The 19,186-nt window shown below is 39.2% G+C and overlaps 1 protein-coding gene across 1 annotated transcript in view; it reads left to right on the top strand.

Moving 5' to 3' along the window:
* AK8 (adenylate kinase 8) overlaps positions 1 to 19,186 on the top strand; it is a 63,438-nt gene that overhangs the window by 24,631 nt on the left and 19,621 nt on the right. The window contains exons 9-11 of the mRNA XM_065648703.1: positions 421 to 552; positions 1,845 to 1,934; positions 14,447 to 14,585. Of these exons, the coding sequence (XP_065504775.1) occupies positions 421 to 552; positions 1,845 to 1,934; positions 14,447 to 14,585 (361 nt within the window). The remainder of the gene's footprint in view (positions 1 to 420; positions 553 to 1,844; positions 1,935 to 14,446; positions 14,586 to 19,186) is intronic.

Genomic DNA, 19,186 nt, shown 5'->3' with positions numbered 1-19,186 from the left:
TGTTCAGAAACTGCAGAAAGTATTAAATGTAATTATATCCCTCTATAATTTGCATGGCAAAATTGTACCTATCAAGCAAAAATTACTTCTGTTAAAAACAAGATGGTAAAAGAGCAATTATTAATTGAATCTGCTCTTTATAATGGTTTGATGTCTGCTGATGAAAGAAAGTATAAGAGTGTAATGATAGTAAGATTTCTAAAGTGTCTCTCAGTCTAAGTTGCTGACATGACAGTTTCATCAGAGTCTGATTTGGATTGGAGTCTGTAGACGTTTCAGTGGTAAAATAAATGATGATCAAAATGACAACCTTGTTTCTTAAAAAGAGAGAAGTTAACAAATCTTTATATTATTAAAAGAAACCTCCCAAACAAACAACAGGATATAAACTGTATTTTTTGCCTTTCTCTCATGTTCTAGTTCTCACCTACGTCCAAACACGGCACCGATCGGCCGCCCCCTTTACACCACGGGTTGTCTTTTGTGGCCCCCCAGGCAGCGGGAAGAGCCTGCAGGCATCACTAATAGCTCAGAAATACCGTCTTGTCAACAGTAAGTTCTCACTAAATACGCACTTTACTCAATTCCCCCTTTGTCTCTTTTTGATCACTTATCTTTTGCTGTCTGTCTTTCTTATTTGCTCATGAAATTTCTCTGTTTGTCCATTGCTATGGATGTCAAATTCTTGGGGGAAGCGAAAAGTATTTCCATGAAGAAATATAAGCCTATAGAGCATATGTTCTGTGACAAACCAGCTCTAACACTTTTAGTCATCATTTTTTATACCCTTTATATCAGTATTTTTCCATGTGTTAGATTCCTGTAGTGCTCTGAATTCTTCAGTGGATCACAAGTAATGTCTTTGCAGTTTCAGCTGTCTGACCAAAATTTGGACACTTTTAAAATCAAATTTGCTCTGACATTTAACGAAGACTCAGCTTCTACGCATCTGAAGTAATAAATTAGAAAAGGAAGCAGTTATTTTAAAGTGGATTCTCTTTTTTTTTTTTTTTTTTTGTAAAAGGGGCCCAGAAAATTCTGGATGAGGCTTGTTCACGGTTAGCATGCTAATGTGAAAAAGTCATGCAATAATGTACAGAATGACTGTTACCTAATATTTACCAAAGTTGAGTCGGAACCAGGAGTTGTTGATGTTGTTTAACCCCTCTATGCCTTAGTTCCCTCCCTACAAAATCAGGGCCAGGTCTGTTGTATCTCAGTGGCGTGGGGCAGTAAAACTCAATAACTTTGGTCAGAAAGTGCTGTCCAAGCCCAAAGCAGCAGCATTTCATATACAACTGTCCTGACTAAAACTTTAAATCTGCATCTCCTGGTGTTCTGTGTATTTGAAATCAATGATGATATTGGATTAGCAGAGTTTTTAAAATATGATTCTTACATGATCATTAAATGATCCAGGGAGTCACTTCCTTGAACTGCGTATTATCCTGCACCTCCAGCAGTGCCGTTCAGATCCTGTTCAGCAGGTGTAACTTTATTCGGTAATTATAAGTTTATAAAAAGTGAAAACTGCTGGCAATCCCTTGAGTTATTATTTCAGGGACATATTTGATTAATATCTTTCTCTCTATCTCTGTTTTTAATATGTTCTTTGCCAAATGTATTCTTTTTTATTCAGTATTCTCCCCTGCTCAGTCTCTCTGCTTTTTGCTCTGCTTGGCCAAAAAAAAAAAAAATTCCTAACAACAAACCCAAAAATCCTGCAACTTTTATTTTATTCAGTGACCTTATTCCAGTATGCAGCTTCTTGGGTTTTTTCTTTTCTTTGTTGCTTCCTTTTTAAAATTTAACCTTGTGTCTTTTTTGTTCTTCCTTCCTGTTAGTTTGCTGTGGGCAACTGCTAAAGGAAGCTATTGCAGACAAGACAAAACTTGGAGAACTCGTTAAGCCTTATATTGACAATGGATACCCAGGTAGGGCATGTTGTTGTCTCATTACACTGTAGTTACAAATTGGTGGCAAAAAATAAATTGAGAGAAGTTTTCTTGGCCAGATTCTAATCTGAGTTACGCCAGAGTAATCTGGAAGTTGATTAATTCCTTTAATTACCTGTGATTTGTAGCACTGCGTGACAGAAGTTAGACTTCTAAGATCTTAGATATCTTCAAAGCAAATAGTTCACTGTTCCAGTAAAGTTCAGCTAGAATTCTGATATAGATGTATAATTTTAAAGTGTTTAAACTGTTATTTAAAGCACAGAATCATGTAGCATTTTTATTTCAAGTGTGCCATAATAAAGACTCTGCTTTTATATGTAGGTTTTGACTTGTAGAATACTGCTGTAGATTCCTCTACTTTCACGCAGATTTTTTTAGCTTAAAAATAAAGTTTCTTTGAACTTCATTTCTATCAGCATTTTTGGTTGTAGGAGGGGACTACCACAAAGAATATCTAAGCATACTTTGCTTTTGGAAGGCTCTGCTGTGGTTTCATATAAATCATAAATAGTGTAAGCTCCTTAGGGCAGCAGCTTAAACGTACATGTTTGTTAGTTGTCTTGCACGAGGATAGCTCTCTGTATGTGGTGGGTATTAAAAATCAGACAAGATCTGTAGTTCTGAAGGAGAAGTTGTATTTCAGTAGGGTGGAAGAATATTTTGCCAAATTACAGCGGCCTGGAAGAGGAACTTTCAGTCCTGTTTCTGACAACAGGCGAAATAGGTACCAGTGATACAAATATAAGGAGACAATCTTGCTGAAGATTGAGAAATCTCGGTTAAGCTTCAGTATTAATGGAATTTTGAGCAACCCCGGCCCGAGCAAAGGGAAATCTTCATTGTCTCTTATTTTTGGCAAGGAAAGCCGTTTGGTCATGTGGAAAGCTTGAAGGTCCCCTTTTTTGCACAGTAGCTGAATTCTGAGGCAGAATTCCACAGATCTGAAACATGAGCCTATAAAATTAACTGCGGTTCCCTTGATACCACACCCAGACATCCAGCACTTTTCTGAGCATTTCCAAAAGACCTTTGGCAGCTCGCAGCTTTGGGTATCCTATCCCCCTGTCAGTCACTTATCAAGCCACAAGGTAATAGATTTTAACTCTAGACTTCATCTCTGGTGAACGGATTGCTTTTATTCTTAATACAACTACTCAACCAGTTCAATGCATTAATTTTCTGTGATCACCACCATATTGCTGGGACTGGGAGCTTGTGGGAGAACCACACTTGACTTTGCTGGCTAAATTACAGTTACGGCTGAGATGGGAGTTTGGATGATCTGTTTATTCAAAGATAGGTCTTTTAAGAGCTTTCTTTACTAAAATGCTCTTCATGGTTTTTTATAAACTTCATCTTAACCATCGTAGTTCCTTAAAGGAGATACCAAAAGCATTCCCAGTAGACTAAAATACACGGATTGTAATTTTTAGGCAGTTCTAAAAATATGCACATCCTTAGTCCAAGGGAGCCACTTTCACTTCAGGAAAATGAAATTGAAGTTGCAATTCGTTTCTTCCTCCAAATTAGAAATTATTCGAGGTTTAGATTATTTTTTTTAATACAGCATGCAAGGATAAAGCTGTACAATGCTTCTGAATATTAATGGGAACCATAACTATATTTCTGTGCATTGTGCTGAGAAATTCTCCCTTTGTTTTTGCTTGTATGCACATATATTTTATTTGGTGGGACATACTACAAAATTAAGGGCTGAAGAAAAGTAAATATTATATAGCAATCCCAGAAATAATAAGTTCTGTCATTTTGCTAATCCTCCTCTCCCAGGGATAACAAAGAATGAATTTACATTAGTAAACACTAACAAGAATTCATTACTGCCCTCACAAGAGGCTTGGAGAAAATGAAAGAACATAGTGTACTGAAGAGGGAAGATGAGCAGAGAATCTGTTCTGTCTGGCTACAGAGTTACAACCAGGTTAATACGAAGGAAAGATTCTGACACTAGTATTGACTCTATTAAGTTTCAAGAAAATCGTGTTTGAATAGAGTTAGTTTAGTCAACGGCAGAGAGTCTAATAACTGGAAAAGCAATTAGAACTTCAAAATTTTCATTGCATTTTTAGTTCTGTACCAAGTAAGAGCAGTTGTTCCTTTAGGCAGGGAATCATGCAAGTGATATTATCACAGAATACCCTGGAACCAAAGACAGACCATGAGAAATGTTGTACTCATATCATTACTATTCAAAATGAAACTAGTGCCATAAAATCTTGAGGGCACGCCTCATATATTCTTAAAATGCTTGCCCTGGGGACAGATCTCAGTGTGGTTTCCCTTCTTATGGACAAAATTGATTGCATAAAATTAGTCATTTAAGATATGCCGATAGGGTATGTTGCGGTGTCATTAAAAGGCTCAAAAACCAGCTTATTCAAAGCTAATTCATTATTGAGTTATTGAGGCTGTCCACTGTCTATTCTGTTCTAGTTCTGTCTGGCTACCTCAGTGCTCTTCTTGGTTTTAGGATTCACAAACATTCTTTTTATTGTTTCTTCCTGTAATGCTGCTTCATGTATACAACATGTTTTTCAAGAACACCCCAAACAATTCTATTATTCACCCCGGAAGGCAACTCAGTGCATTCCCATTTTCTGTATTTTCTAGTGTTTGCTGTCTCATAAAGGCTTTTTCTGTTGCTTTATCAAACTTCTCCATTTTGTATATGGTGATTTATTTTGCGTAATGAAGGTAGCATAGATATTTTTGAGCCCATTAATTTTTTAATTCCCAGGACATTCTAGTCTACAGTTGGTGCACACTAGATATTAAAAAATGCATTTTCAGTGAAGGGTTCAGCAACCTGACTGCTTTCTGCCCGTCATAAACATCGAGTCGTTCCTTGGACAACCGGTCTGAAATGCACAGACTTTTCCTTTAGGATATAGTGGTTTTCAGTGAGCACGAGGCAATTATTGCTGGCTATACTCTGGGCAGAAAATTACCAGCACTGGAGCCTGGTACCAGTCGTCTGGTCACTAACTCCAGTTAGTTTAAATTTTGGTCAATAATACTGAGTTTAGCGCACACCGTTTGCTTGGGCAGCCTAGGACGACTTCCATTTGGAGTAGAGGTGAGCACAGTTTGATTCCTTCGGAAATATTTTGAAGAGATTGTTCCATAGTCTGGTCCTCCCTTTCTAGAAATTCAGGCTCCGAACAAATGATGCATATGGAGATTGCCCATTCATAAGCCCTCTCTGGCTTGATTAAGACCTTTATATGGAATTTGTGTCCCCAGGTTGCTGTAATTCTGAGGAGGGCTGGACTCCACCCTGGACCTGTCTCATTTAAAACATGGGCATGCATTAATTGAAAGTTCCATCTGCACTATCTACATTTGCCTTTTTAAAGGTGTCTGTCAGAATTCGATACCCTGTGAGGAAAAAACCAAAACAGAACACCGCTGCAGAAAGCATTTCTGCCTTTTTTTCCCCCACCTCCCCTTAAATGTCCCTGGGGTTTGCCCCTTGAGGTGTTTGCATTAATGAAAATAGAAGGAGAAACATTTTGGCATTGGGTGCATCACAAAAATAGGGAAGGCCATCAGTCAGTTGAAAAGAAATTTGCATGCCGTTCCGTCTGTTCAATTTTCTCTGGTTTCATGGTGAAATAGAATGGAATGGTCATTGCTAATTAATATATCTGTTTGCGAGGCTGCAATAAATGGAGCCAAGAAAAACAAGCAAACAAACTCCGCTCCCAAACCAGTAAGATTCTGCTTTTCAGCTAGGAGACCTGCTGTTAGTTTCGTTAATTGTTTTTCCACCAAAATGAAGATTCAGGTGGTGAGGAGAGCTGATTCATGGAAGGCACATAACACTGCACTGTTTGCAGCCTGTTAGACTTGAACACACACGATCTGTGTTGTTTTTTCCCCTTCCTTTTTCTAAGTAGTAATATCTGAAGCTGTCCCCCATGGCAGTCTGCTTGTGGGGGGCAAAATCTGGAATTCCCTAATTTCTCCTGTTTTGTAATAAAAACTATTACTGTACAAATGTAGATATTTTTTTTCCCCCTTATTTTAAATTGGGATGTTTTTAAAGGGGTGCTTTTTGGTGCAGCCTCTGAAACTTGGGGTCCCCTGGCGATTGCAATTAGAGTCTCGCTGAAAGCACTTGGGGTTCTGACACCAAATTAATATTCTCATCGCTAAGTGGGAAGTAAAGGTTTGACAATAGAGCGGCTTCCTCTTTGTTAAAAACTTGCAAAGAGTTTCAGAGTTGAAAGGCCGAGTAAATCTTTCTATCTGAGGAGGTAAAGCTGAGCGTTATTTCTTGTTTTTAAGAGCGCTGTGCTGGCGAGCAGCGAGCTGTCTGAACATTGGAGAGACCCTTTGGGAGCTCCATTGGTTTTCAGCAAGTCTTTGCATGCCGTGTGTTTGTACTAGCTGAAGACAGCGCATGGCTCTCTAAATAATTTACAAGTTGATTAATAGACTCACATGGGTATAATTAGAAGAGGGAGAGACAGCAGCTACAGTAACGGGTACAGTGCTTGGGGGAACTAGAGACTTTATTTTTTTTAAAGAAACTTTCTAGGGTGCTGGGCGTTTGAAGATAAGTTGGGAAGAGCTCAGTGCCTCTTCTCTTTTGAAGTGGAAATAGGACAGTTTGAATCCGTCGAGTTTAATTTTTCACAAGCTTTAGGGGCCCTGCAGTGCAACTCCCTTTTTATTATTGAAAAAAACTCTCCATTTTTCTTTCATTTTTCACACACATGCACACACACACAGAGCCCAAACAGTAGCTAATAAACAAATTGATTTTCCACTTTATTTAAGTTAGTTTTATAAGTATTATAAATATTATTCTATATATTCACCTATATTCACCTCTATCACAAATATACTGTGCAAAGTTATGGAGATATTTATGAATATACCATACTTTAATTTATGCATTTTTGAGAAACCTTCACCTCTGTTTGACAATGCTTTTGAAGTAGCTCCGTTTTTCAAGTCAAACTTTTGACTTTTCCTCTGGGACTGCTACAAAGGTTTTTTTATGGAAAATAGGTAGCAGTCTTTTTTCCTACTAGGAGAAAATTGGTGGTCAAGAGAACAAAATAAAATTTAATATTTTTTTTTCCTGTTTCAGGTGTCCATATTTTAATAAAAGATGCAAGGTTGTAGAATAGAAAGTTTTACATGAAGGTATATAGGCATAAGTTGTCATCTTCTTTCCTGAATTTTACTTTTTTCGTGTGTTGAATCAGGATACATTAGGGTCCTTTTTTCCTTTATTTGAAAATCTAGAATATATTTTTCTTTATACAACATGAAACGAACAATCAAAATTGTCATATCTGGCCAGCAGATATTCAGGGCTGAAGTAACACTGGGGACACTCAGTCTAAACAGACATTTTTAAAGGCCATCCCACTTAAGATTTAAAACAACAACAACAACAACAAAACAACCAAAAGAGACCCCCCCACCAAAAAAATTACCCCAAAAAACCGACACTGAATGACAAAATAAATGCAATTTTTATTGAAGAGTCTAGTGCGGTAGTTTTCTGGTGCAGTTGTGACCAGTCAGTTTGTGGATATGGTCCTGCCTGTATGAATTTTGCCAGTCTCCTGGTTTTGCAGCAGTGTTCACCGTTATTATTCTTATTGGAGTATCGATAGACTGAGTTTAAGCATCGCAGCTCCCAGGGACCGTGCTGCTGGAGTCTGGGTTTGCATTGAGGGAGTGAAACATGTTGCATTAACATTTTAACAAATGCATCTGATGCCCACAGGTCCCATTTTTGGTCAGTTGGCATCACTGTGGCGCCACAAACCCTCACGGATTTGAGTGAAGTTGTGGCCCTTGGCCATACAGCTCCTTGTGCTTGACAGGGGCTTTTAAACAACAAAGCACAATAGAAATGCCGAGTATTAATCTTTTATATTTATTTTTATCTTTATTGCTGACAGTCATTCTTAAAAACTTAGAAACGCAGTGTTTCCATTCCTGCTTCTCTTCTTGCAGCGCTAGGTCCTCAGCAAAGAGCCGCTGACTTGAATTCGGTTTGTTTTCCTGTTTGGAGCTCGAGATGGGGAAGTCACACGAGTATTTATAATACAACTGGAAGGGAAGGCACGTTGCATATTGGCAGCATCCCATTTTCTGGGCTTTGGAGTTGAACATCAGGCTCTGGTGCTGTTTCACTGGATGCCATAAATGCAGCATCAAGCTCCTGTATGAACCAGGCTTTTTTTTAATGACAAGCAGAACATCCAAGAGCTCATTTACTCTTTTTTTTTTTTTAAAATATTATCACTTTCAAAAAGCTTTTTGTAGGCCAAATTCTGTCCTGTCACAAGCCGTGTATTCCTCACTAGAGCTGAACTAGTTTAGAAATAAGGACAAAATAGGGAACTTGGTTGATAATGGAAATTATGTGTTAGCTGGGGTAGAACTGAGCTTGCAGGCTTGTGTCTGGCTGTATTCTGTCTGCAGAAGCTGAAGGAGTAAAAGGAAATAGTGCAAATACAAATTTTGTTGCTAGTTTTAGAAACTTTCAGGTTAGCAGCATCCCTGTGAGGTAATTCTGAGTAGCTTTTTTCCTAGAGGTGGGTAAACTGAGGCAGAAAACCTAATTCAACTCAAGCCACGTGGTGATGGGTGAGCAAGCACGGATGGGAACCCAGGTGTGCGGATCCTGACCTCAGTGTCAGCCGCGAGATCATCCTGTGGCTCACTGATAGCCTGGGCCGGTAGCCAAACACACACAGACAATGACAACATCACAGAGCCTATTTTTAGGGGAAAAAAAAATCTTTTTGATCTTTTCGTGTTTGTATGCTGGATACACAATTCGAACTGAGTTTCAGTGCTAAATGTGAAGGTGCCACTAGCAGGTAAATCAGTGTAAGGGGCTGGAATCTTATCTAGTTACTAAATGTGATCAGATGTAGATTCCTGAATCTCTGGCTTGATAGCTGTAAGAATGATGCGCTCCTCTATCGTGCATTTCTGGAGGTCTTAATTTATCACTTGATCGATGATTTGGGATTGTACCTTCTTTAAAAATGTCATCACTTCCTCTTTAGTACAGCTAATGCCTATTTTAAATGACTAAAAACGTCAAAAAAAGAGAGGTTCTAATATATTTGAAGAAATAAAAATACTTAAAATGAGGAAATGAAATATTTTATCATCTAATTTGTGTTACTGTATTAAAATAATTATGCCAGTTCTTCCAGGAAGCCATTCTCAGCAGTGCTGCCTGTGTAAAACGAGCGAGCGGAGGCTGTATTTCTGTGGGAATTTTCCCGCTGATGGAATCACTGCGTGTTTCTGGCACTTCGCAAATGTCGACGTTGTTATTCGTTACGTTCGCCGGCTTCACAATCGGCATCACAAATGAGACAATCGGAGCCGCTCTGGCGTTTGCCGCGACAGCCGGGCGGTGTCCGGAGTTAAGCCGGTCTGAGGATGCTCCGGAGCTCTGTCTCTTTCCGTGAATTCCCGAGATTTCGGCGGTTCCAGGTCCCCGCCGCTGCCGCCGGGCGGTACCGGCTGCCGCCCCGCGCTGCCCGCCGCGCCCGCCAGGTGGCGCCGGAGAACAGCGCACCGGGGCCGGTCCCGCCGGTGTCAGCACCGCCCCCATCCCCCCGGTCACCACCGACCCGGGCGGGGTTGAACCGCTCAACCGCTCCCCTTCCCCTCGCTGCAGCGGGGCAGCAACGGGCCTTTTCCTCCCGCCTTTGCGCTGCGGACGGACTGGGCTTTTTTTTTATTCTTTACGGTGAAATGGGAAAGCAGCCCCTTTTCCCGAATCCGGTGTGTTGGCGGGATTAAATAAAAAAATATCGATCTACCCGCGTGATGCTAAATCGGTGTTAAACCGTTCTCAAACGCGCTACAAATAAATTGATACCATCTCTGAGAACGTGAACACGGGCAAGAAAATAGAGTATTTGAAAGACCCAAATGAAATGACCCATTGCAAATAACCCAGAGTTTATAGAGCAAGAACATAAGCAAATCTCATGCTTTGCTAAATTTAGGATTGACAGGACAATCCGGGAAAGTAGCCTTTGGCGGTAGTTTGTACTCTGGGCAAGATGTTAACTGTCAAGTACTGGAATCAAGCCTCAGGCATCTGAATTAGCTGTGAAAGTGTTCAGACCTAGCTAAAAAAAAATTATATCCAACAGAGGGATAAAGGGTAAATGGACAATATTGTCAAAAGGACCTTGAACTTTTTACATCACAAAGCTGACAGAATTTGTATCTGCAAATGCGTTTATGCTGTACTGAGAATCAAGGGGTTTTAGGTTTGGAGAAGTGAGTCAATACCCTTCAAAAGTCTGTTTTAAAGGGAAATAATGGAGGAGGAATCAATTTAAATATGATAATTGTATTGCTTGGAGCACTGACAGCATCGAAACTATTGGAGAATAGTGCCCTGTAATCTCTTGGATAGTGTTTTTGCCTTTCAGACTGTGCCTTTAATGTTGGGTTACTTTTGTCTGGAGCAGATGGTATGATTTTGTCAACTGATCGCCTGATACGCTTTTCTGTTAGTCCTGCAGATCTATGGGTTGGGTAGGAGCTAATAGGCCACACTCCTCGGAGTTCCATGAGGAAGCACTTTCCATGAGAAGTACCTTATACTTGCAAAAACCTTTGAAGCTCTGAGAAGTAAATGTATTTTTTTTTCAGTCTGCTGGAAGGTGCTGATTGACAGCCCTGGTGATAGAAAATCTCTAGGTGTCCACACAGCAGTTCCAGCATGAACAGCAGCACTTTAAGCCTCCGTTCCCTGCCTGATCATCCCCTTGAATTGATTAGATCACTTCTTAGGTCCACAGCTGCTAATTCAGCTGTGTAGTCAAGACCATTAACATGGTCGGGACAGGCTGGGAGATAAAGGAGATACGGTGTGTGGTATTGATGTTAGGCAAGAACGTACGCATGAGTGATCGCATTTCTACATGGAGCTGGTTGTGGCCTCATTCTGCCGTGTACACCAACCATTTCTGAGGTTCACCGTGACCGTGGTCCACAGCTATTTATGGTGCTCTCGGCACAGGGTATCCCTGGCTCTGCGTTTCTGCAGCCATCACTTCTGAGGGGTGAATTTCACTCCTGTACCTTGATTTCTCGCCTTAATAGAGATGTGCTCCCATGTTACCTAATCTGGATATCTCTTTGTAGCACACTGTAATTTTTACAAGAAACTTATCTTTGGACTTCTCTAATGATAAAGTAAAATCTCCCTAGAGTCTCATTCCCTCAACTTTCAGAGTTGGAAACTCACACAAGCTTATGTTGAAAAAGAATTGATTATTCAAAGCTCTCGTGCTTCATAATCTGCTTAAAACATGTAGATTGACCGTCTCATCCGAAAAGCTCTAACTTTTGCTTTGCTGTGTAGCCCACTGGGTCATGCGCTTAAGGCCAGGAGACCTCTGGCGTTACTTACAGACTGTATGCCCCTCCAATTACAGGTTATTAATTTGCCTTACATTCAAGAGACAGTTCCACATGAGTGAAAAGGAATACCATACTGCTGAGTTCTTCATTACCTACTCTCTCTGTACTCCAGCAAAATAAGAGAAATACTGATTTCTTTCTTCCCTTTTTTCCTTTTTTTTTCTTTTTCTTCCCCCTCTGGTCCGTGGAAGACGTTTCGCAGTTTTAATGCAGCTGTTTTAAGTGTGACTATTCCTGTTCAAGGGCAGCTGATGTACTTTGTAATGCCATTGAACAGCCACCGAGCTCTGTTCCCCCATTGTGTTGAAGTGATAGCTATGTTTGCTAATCAAGAGGAGAGCAGAGCTTGCTGTCTGACTTGTTTATGTTTTATTTCTCACCATCAAGCTTTAGAGGGAGGCACAGAAAATATGTAAGCATCTATATTATTCAGTGATGTATATATGTACATGAACGTACACACAATCTGGAGTGTGTCACTGATATCTTCTAGTCAGTCATCACTGAATTTAGCAAGGCGTCAGGGTTACCATGTAGCCTCATGATTACTCAAAATCCCCCATACCCAGCATGCCATTAGATAAATACTTAATTAATTATCACTGCATCTTGTCAGATTTTTTTTCCTGTTGTGATTGCTTCAGTTTTGTTCAAAAATCACGACCAAAGCGGAGAATTTCAATCATCAGGATTCACAGAAAGTCTATGGGAAGTGATCAGATCAAGGAGATGCTGCCTGGTGTCCATCATAATTACATTTTAATTTTCTTGTAGGCTGTAGTGTTTCTCCTTCCCATGTGCAGGACAGAAGCAAATCGTCCCCTGGAACTGGAGAATCTCCTACAATCTGCTGGAAGCTCAACAGCACAGGATACCCACCCATTTCTCTGTGCCATTCCTGGGGCTTTCAGCCTCTGTCCTGATTCCCTGTTTGTCTCCCAGGGACGTCAGCTCTGGCAGAATCCTGCCGTAGTGCAGTTTTACTCTTGGGTTTGTGGGTTTCATTCAAATCACTTGCAAAATTGTTTTAAGCATTCTGGAAGTGTTTTTAAAAAATGTAATTTGGCGTCTTTGTAAATCCATGCTAATGATTCCAGTAAGAATCACAATAAAATAACATCCATCAAGACAAAAAGTTTAGTGCTGCAGCCAGAAATTCAGGACTACCAGAAAATTTCCACTGGTCTTTGTCTGGAATATGTTTGAGGGAAAGAGAAGGTGGGATTTTTTTTTTTTTTTTCTTTTTTTCTACCAGGATATCTTGGGTTTGTATTCGTTCTTGTAACCTGGAGGATGGGAGGAAGAACTGCCCTGCAGAGAGCACTGAAATCCCCGTTACCCACTCTGTGCCTGCGGCTCAGGGCTAGATAGAGCAGTATCATCTGTCTAATCACATTTCTACCTGCTGCTGCAATATCGTATGGTTAATTTTATGATCCCATTTTTAACGGAATGCCTAGTTTTGCATTGTCATTTTGCTCTCTACCAAGTGTCTGGTTTTATTCCACTCCTTTTTCTTTTAGCAGATGGAGGATATTACTCTCCTTAACTTATTGGGTTTTGTTTGTTTGGGGTTTTTTTTATAATATGAAGTGAATATCCTCAATTAATACACTAATCTGTTTTCTAATTAATTCCCTGTGGTTTTCCTCCCCTTTTTGCTGGTACATTGAATCCTGAGTGCAATTCTGTAAACCCAGTAATTTGATTATTTAAAGGAGAAGTAATGAATTTCATGACGGGAGGTGTAAATCTTTAGAAAACGTTAAATTTCAGGAAGCAAATGGATTTTATTATTGCACTTTAAAACCTGCTTGTACCCAGGGTATAAATGTGCACTGCTAATAATATACTCTACTAAAATCCAGGCGCATTCCTGTCAGCCAGTCCTAAAGAGAATTGCATTGTTAGAAATCTGACACATACGCTCTCCTACAAGCACTTGTTGTTGTGTTTTTGTATGCAGATGGGATGGCAGGGCGAGTATCAAAACATCAGCATTCCATGATGTGGATTTATGTAGCGTTTTTTTATCGCTTGTTTCCAGTAGAGGCAACAGTGCCTCAGACAGACTGCACAAATGAAGAGAAGGGACTCTCATGGCTTCTTGAAAGTTGTTTTGGCTGCTTCTTTGGGAAGTAGCTTGAGGTGATTTTGCTGATCTTTCTTTGTGGTTATTTGACACTAAACTCAACACATTACAAGAATCCTTGGAAAATTTATAATTACTCATATTGGGCCCAATAATTTTTTTTTAATTAAAAAAAAAATTAAAAAATACAAGATACATAAGTTTAAGTATCTTGATTGGAACATTTTACTTTATGAAGGCTATGGTGAAAATATGCAGGATGCTCATTACCACTGTGTCCCATTAAATTGAATTTTAAAAGCTGCATACTAATTCTAATCCCAGTCATCATCTTGCTCTCTTGCCCTAAAGAAAAATAATGATAGAGGAAAGAGAACTTTTATCTCTAAAATTAAGGAGTCATCAATGCAGTCATTACAGGAGTTGAAATATATTTTGGAAATGTATTTTCAGTTATAAAAAGCTTCGAGCCTTTGGGCAAATTGGAGAAACATTGCATCTAGCCTGCTCTGGCAGAACCGTTATCATCCGCTAAGCTAAATACAGAATGCTACAGACATTTTTTTACTCTTTTAGGATTTGTTTTACACAGCTCAGGTCATTATTTTTGCATTTTGATAAGATTGTGTCACACACTTCATTGTGACATCAGCGCAGTATGGCTGAGAAAAAGTATATTGCAAAATTATGTAGACATCAGTCTTTACCAAATACTTTGCTTTAGTCCTACAGTTGCTTATGAGTTTGGGGGTTCCACGATGGCACATTAAATATGCAAAAGTCAACAGTAACTCCTTTCTCCAATACCTATCAATCATAAACAGGAATAACTCTTTGTGGTTTAGTTCCTGTAGCAGTGTAACCTGAGAAAGTAGAGTGTATCCTCCTTGATTGCAGACTCAGCATACGAAATAAATGTCACGATTTTAATCCTTCGCAGTGCCAGACAAGCTGGTTCTGAAGGTCCTGGCAGACCGGCTGAACGCACCGGACTGCGTGGCCAACGGTTGGGTGCTGCACGGCTTCCCAAGAGACATAGAGCAGGGAGAAGAGCTGCAAAAATCACATAGTCCAAACAGGTGAGAGATAAATTTAGCAATCATGACATCACAAATATGCAAAATTTGTTTATGGAAAGATACTTGTATTTATTGACATTGTATAGACTGTTGCATCTTCTTTATTTGTTGCTTCCTTAGCTAGAAAAAGGGGTCTTGCTCCCGGAGAGTAGGAAATAGAGCACTGGCCTTACAAATCCTCCAGATGGCCAGACTGTGGGAGAGAGAACAGGGTTGTTGTTCTGGTTATTTGTTTGAGTTGCCTCTAAAGGCAAACCATAAGAAATGGATTAAAGGTTGGATTATATCAGAAGGTGTATTTTATTTGCAGCAGGAGAGGGGATCTGTATCTTCTTTCTTTAGCATTGGCATAATATCATGGAAGTATATTAGTATTCCGAGGAGCTCATTATGAGACTTTTGGGTTTTGTGAAATAATTAAAAACAACACGAGAATTATATTTTATTTGAGCTATAATGAAGTGTTCAGAAATGTAATAGAAATGAGCATCAACAGAGAACTGTTATGACTGCCAGGCAAATAAAACAGGGTTACTCTTTACAGCTGGTCCAAAGGTGGGGAGGATTTGAAATGCTGGTGTCCTCGTCAAGGCTCAGAGGCTTTTCCATTCCCCCCCAAGGGGTTCCTAGTTCAGCCCATAGCACTGGCTGACACAGTGGCCATTCCAAAGGCATTCATTGGAAATTTATGGTCTTTATGCTTCCAGGAAGCTTCATTCTTATCTGAATAGTAGTGGAAAAGGTATATTACCCACATAAGTGTTTAAGTTGGCAAAGTTGCTCTTCCTGTGTTTTCTGTGTGGCTGCCCGCAATCCCCTCCCCTACGGCATCTGGTAGAATGATGTAAAAGGGTAAGATTGAGTTGGAGAGGAGGGTGAAAAGGAGTTAGCAGTCATGCCATCAAGGTTTAAAAATGAAAGTATGTGGAAACAGCAGTAGCTTTATTTATTAAAAGACGAAATGCACACTTGAGTATTCCCACCGGTCTCAGGTACTCAGATACATATTTAGGGACTCAGGACCTACTTTCTAAATGCACATGAAAAATAATCCATGGGAAATGTTCTTTAACTGAATCTAGCATTACTTTCCAGGTTCTTTCCTCCTTTTTTCATGAAATGGATTCCTGCAATATGCACACGCTTGACTCATTATAAAATTGTATGTGTGGTAGTTTGGCACTGATCCATTTGCTCAGCTTCCATTTTCTTTGAAGAGCTCTGCACATTTACATCTGAGTTAAGAATTTGGCCCCTACTATTTTATACTGGGGTTGAAGTAAGGGACAAAAATAGACATCATGCTACCTGATTGATTTCAGAGCTGGTATTTTCTATGAAACTGAAGTAGCAGGTATATAAGGGAGAGAGGGTGATTATAAACAAAAGGACATATTGCAGCATAGGATAGCAGGGCAGTAATTCAGTTTCAGTTGTGATGCTAGTTATAAAATACTATCTGCAGAGGTGGTGTTTCTGACATCAGGAGAAAAACCTGATAGAATTATAGCCTTGAAATCAATCTGGGAATAGGATGCAGAAATCTATAAATCAGACACAGAACAATCTACAAAGTCTCATTTTTAGGAAGGCTCTGTTGATGAAATTAGATTAAAATAAATTTACATATATATCAAGTTTATTATTAAAATCTAGTCACATCAGTAAACAAAATTATTTGTGAAAGAGTATGTTACTCTGTGTTTTGAACTCAAAGTAGACCTCTTTGGCTGATCAGAACACAGAGTTATTGTCTGCTTGTCAAGTCACAAATCTATTCCTTAGAGCTAATAAATGGTTAGTGTTCAAATACTATGTTTTATCTGACTCCCACCTCATAAAGCTAGTACACATAATACTAAATTATACAGCATTGAGCAGGATCAGTCTCCTGACTCCTCCATCTTATGGAAACAAAAACAAACCTAGTAATTGATGGTAGAAAAGAAGGAAAATAAAGTTATTTGAAAACAAACAAAATGGGCTATAAAGTTTGTTAAAATGTAATAATAAAAAAACTCATACAGCATCAGCCACTGCATCCAAAGAACTGCCCTGGAACAAAAAGGAAAATAATTCATTTTCCGCTGAAAAAGTAAAGTATAGGGTTTTCTTTAAATGAGAATTTGCAGTAGAGCAAGGGCTTACAGACTGGTACAGGAAAACCCGCCTGCATCAGATAAAACCTGTCTACCAAAGAACTGCTCTTTCCGTGCTCGGAGAAGACATGTATTGCTTTCTATGTTCCTCCCTATGAAGCAGTTACTGCTTAAGTGGACAGGATCCTAATCGTATTGAACTGTGGCAGCCTTTAGGGCAAATAAGAAGCTGAATCCATTAGTGGTCTCTCAGCTCTCTGGTACACGAACACCGTTAACCACTGAGCGCCCACGGTAAGTGGGAATCCAAATGCAATTACAGGTTGGCATCTGAAGCTCCGAACTGCTAACACAAAGGACTGAATTCAGTTCCTCATCCAAATGAGAGTAAGTAAGTATTTTAGCTTTTTTTTTTTTTCATTGTTAATGCTTGAGAAACAATAGGGTGTTATATATAGTATAGGATAATAGAATGTTACATATAGTATGGTCACGGATAGTTCTAATATATAGAAAACTAATATCTAGCAAAATCTTCCTTATCCCCTTCTCCTCTCTGCCAGACTTACAGTTAAAATAAGATCCAGCAGCAGCACTGTCATCTGTTCCATACCCTTTGTCATCAGGTTCAGCGGGTTCCTGCGCAGCTGGTTCCAGGCCAGCTCGGGGCCATCAGCACTTGAAGGGTTCCCTGAGCCAGGGGGTCATCTGGGCAACTGTCTAATTGCCCGTTTTCCTTGACGTTATAGTCTCTTTTTCAACACACTGTACTTTGGGCCTCCACCAAATCGTATGGAAAAGAGTCTTGCTTTTTCACTGGGTGTCAGATGAAAATCCTTCACGGTGGTTTTTCCGTGTTCCCTTCTCCTATTGAAACACGGTTATAAGCATTCCCTGCTCGTGCTCTCCTAACACTCCTGACTTTATAAGCCCCTTGTCTATGCCTGTTCACTCATCTCTGTCTTGATCTGGTTCTCCTCTCCTTCCCCAAAAGGCATTTTCCTCTTCTGATCATCCTGTGCCCCTGTTCTCTACCTTCTTGAGTTATTCTAGCTGTTTCTTTTCTAAGGTGAGATAACCAGAACTGCATTTGTCAGTTTGGAGGGTAGCACTGTGTACTGGATGTTCCATCATTTCCTTTGTTGTTGGGTTGTTGTTTTTGTTTGGTTTTTTTGTCCGATCTGAGTCCAGGGTCAATTGTTTTACATTTCAGTATTACTTATATTGCAGTAGCACCTACAAAAAATACAAGTAGGCAGACAAAGCTGGGCAGGCAGGGGAGGGTTGAACTTGAGGACTGACCTAACAGTACATATATAACAATTTCAAATACCCATTTTTCCAATATTGAAGATTTTTCTTTCCCAATAGAGAAAATAAACAGTGCTAGCTTCTCCAGTGCAAGTTTTCCAGCAGTGTTTCATTTAGTCTTCAAAATGATGTGTCTGTATCCCCAGTTATGTCGTCTTTTTACATAATATATTTAAAGCTTCTTTTTCATCACACTGCTAAGAACCTGTATTCAAACAGTTTAGGATAATGAAGTTCCTAATTTCTAAGGTAGAATTTCGGAATATGTTGAAAAGGGCAAAATCAGAATGGAAAAAAAAATTATTTTTTAACTCTTTGGTCTTTACATGGGGCTTTCATATTTCTGCAGCTGATCCCAATGTGGATTAGAGATAATAAACAGCCTATTAATGGAGGCCTGAACTAGGAAATGGAGTTTGAATCAGCAGCAAAATTCAATGGCTGGCGAAGGTTAATAACTCCATTACTATCAGCTCTATTTTTTAGCCGTTTGAAGAGCGAGGTGTTAGCCTTATCTTACTCCTCATTAATTGAGCTAATAGAACCCCGGTGACCCTACCATGCTTGCCATTATCTGGGAGTTTACCAGACATGGACTGGAATACTTATCACTAAATATGTATTCCTCACATTCATTTTGGTATCAGAAAATCTGTGATAAAAATATTTCTATCTTCTGGTTTCTTTTTGTCTTTTCATTTCCTTACTGCCTTCTGTAATAGCTACATATTTGGAAATTAAATGTAAATGACTTAATTAAAATCCTATCAAGGAACAAGCTAAGTCCCCAAATAGTTGCATCAAGGAAACATAATAGTGATTGAATTATTCTGACATGGAAAAATCTTACAGGGCATTTTTAAAACTTTGGCCTAATTTAAATGATGGATATTGTGTATTTATAATAGATGTGTTTTTAATTCATGGCATACAAAAATCTGATGAGTAACAAAGAAGAAATGATATAATTATATCTTATTTTCTCATTTTCAGGGGGAAAAAAAAAAAAAACAAACAACAAACCCAAACAGAAAAATGATGTGGTAATCAAGGTACTAAATCAGTACAATAAAATTTGCCTGCACCAGGGAGAGAGAGAAACAGTAGGAAAAGTCCAAGTGACCTATGTAGAATTTGGCTTAATTTATAAAGAAAGTAGTAAAAATAATAGGCAGACCAATTTGCTGTTTC

Source organism: Caloenas nicobarica, chromosome 19 (genome assembly GCF_036013445.1).
Source record: "Caloenas nicobarica isolate bCalNic1 chromosome 19, bCalNic1.hap1, whole genome shotgun sequence".
Classification (NCBI taxonomy): Eukaryota; Metazoa; Chordata; class Aves; order Columbiformes; family Columbidae; genus Caloenas; species Caloenas nicobarica.
Note: the sequence above shows the minus strand (reverse complement) of the source record. Positions and strands in the feature narration are given on the sequence as shown.